This window comes from Egretta garzetta, unplaced genomic scaffold (genome assembly GCF_000687185.1).
Source record: "Egretta garzetta isolate BGI_Z169 unplaced genomic scaffold, ASM68718v1 scaffold53, whole genome shotgun sequence".
NCBI classification, from domain to species: domain Eukaryota; kingdom Metazoa; phylum Chordata; class Aves; order Pelecaniformes; family Ardeidae; genus Egretta; species Egretta garzetta.
In genome coordinates this window covers 733,954-735,562 of record NW_009259312.1, presented here as the reverse complement: position 1 = coordinate 735,562, position 1,609 = coordinate 733,954, and the positions used below count along the sequence as shown (strand labels likewise).

The 1,609-nt window shown below is 36.7% G+C and overlaps 1 protein-coding gene across 1 annotated transcript in view; it reads right to left on the bottom strand.

Annotated features, from left to right (window-relative positions):
- Nucleotides 1-864: 864 nt before the first annotated feature.
- The window catches only part of AFF2 (AF4/FMR2 family member 2), a 264,367-nt gene continuing 263,622 nt past the window's right edge, over nucleotides 865-1,609 (bottom strand). Inside the window, exon 23 of the mRNA XM_035891955.1 lies at nucleotides 865-1,296. Within this exon, the coding sequence (XP_035747848.1) occupies nucleotides 1,175-1,296 (122 nt within the window). The 3' untranslated portion in view covers nucleotides 865-1,174. The remainder of the gene's footprint in view (nucleotides 1,297-1,609) is intronic.

Here is a 1,609-nt window from a genome sequence, read left to right as displayed (position 1 = left end):
TTCATGGCCATTATTAAACAAATGTTATATTGCTTTTGGGTAAATCTGGTGATTTTATTTAATTTGACATTGTTTTCAAGATAGCATAATACTGTTCGTTTCTAACGTTCTGAAATGAACAAAACAGGTGAAAATTGATGCCACATGGAATTATAATGTTTCAACAGTAGCTGGTTAGTTAAACTTCTAGAGAGTTTCATGAAGAATCTGCATACACTTATTAATGGACTTTTACATACAATATCAATGCTTAGAGTGTAGCGGTCTTGTTAAAATCTGCTTTCACTGAGTCACTATGCAAGGAGAGATTGTTCTATGAAGAAAAATCTTGGATGAGTATTTGTTTGAGACTAAACAGTAAAACTGAAAGAAAATTCACAGATTTAGTATAGGAATGGTAGATAAGACTATGAAAGCTAATATTTTGAAACTGCCTAAAAACTGCAATAAATTCTGCTGCCTACTGAAATTATTAAGCCAACAATAAACAGGAAGAATGGAATATCAAAACCTCATTGCATAGTGTGTCATCATTCTTTAATGAGGCATTCCTTCAACCTTTTACCTCTTAACACCTTTGGTGATCTTACGTTATGTACCTGTAAGATATTCAATGTTCTCTTTTAGAGATTAAGCCTATAGAAAGTATGAAATCTTAGGAATGTACTGTGTCATGTAATGATGCCAGAATTAAGCGTCGAAAAGCTTGGTTCAGGTTCAGAAGATGATTTTGAATGAATAGCTATAACTTCTACTAATTTATTTCAGAAGGGGCTTCTCATATATACCCTCAAATATTTAAGACGCTTTGTACTATTTCTCAGGAATCCATATCTTCTCAAAGTGCTTTTTTGTTTTCACTTGAAGGCAGCATGGACTTAAAACAATACTGCAGGGAATGTACCGTTCCATAAAGCACATAAGGATGGCAGGATCCAGGAGACACAAGGCATAAAAAATTGTCAAAAATGATTAGATGGTACAACACATACTGCTTTTGAGTCATAAGTTCCATTTATGGTGACTTCTACTTCCAATAGATAGGATATTAAAAAAGGCAATAAAAATGAAGTTACATGAATAAACTTCCAGAAATGAGTGGAGTTCCACCAGTGATCGTCTCTGCGCTGGTAGAGGTAGAAGAATGGGGATGTTATGAACAGGGCAGCAGTCACTACAACAAATGAGCCTCAATACGGAGCCAGTGGAGTCCTTGGCGAACGTAACGAACCAGATTGGTCATACTGCTGTGTTGTGTTAAGGGTCCCATCACTGAGTCCAGGTCTACAAAGAATTCTGCAATACACAAGAAACAGAAGTCATTCTTTCAGGCAATGGTACAGAAACACATGAATTACCATGATTTCCCACTCAGTAGCAGCAGCGCAATTAGTAAGTTCTCAAGAGGTTGTGCACATGATCAGCAGGAAAGAAATTAAAGAAAGGCAACAATATATTTAAACAGACCAAATTAGATCTTCCATGATGGAAGTCAATCACAATATGGCCATGAAGAGTTAGCCTGGATCTTGCGGAAGACCTTGCTTGCTTTCTTTCCCACCCTGCAATTTCGGTTACTGCCATTGCAGCAGTTTTGGCCCTCTGCTCA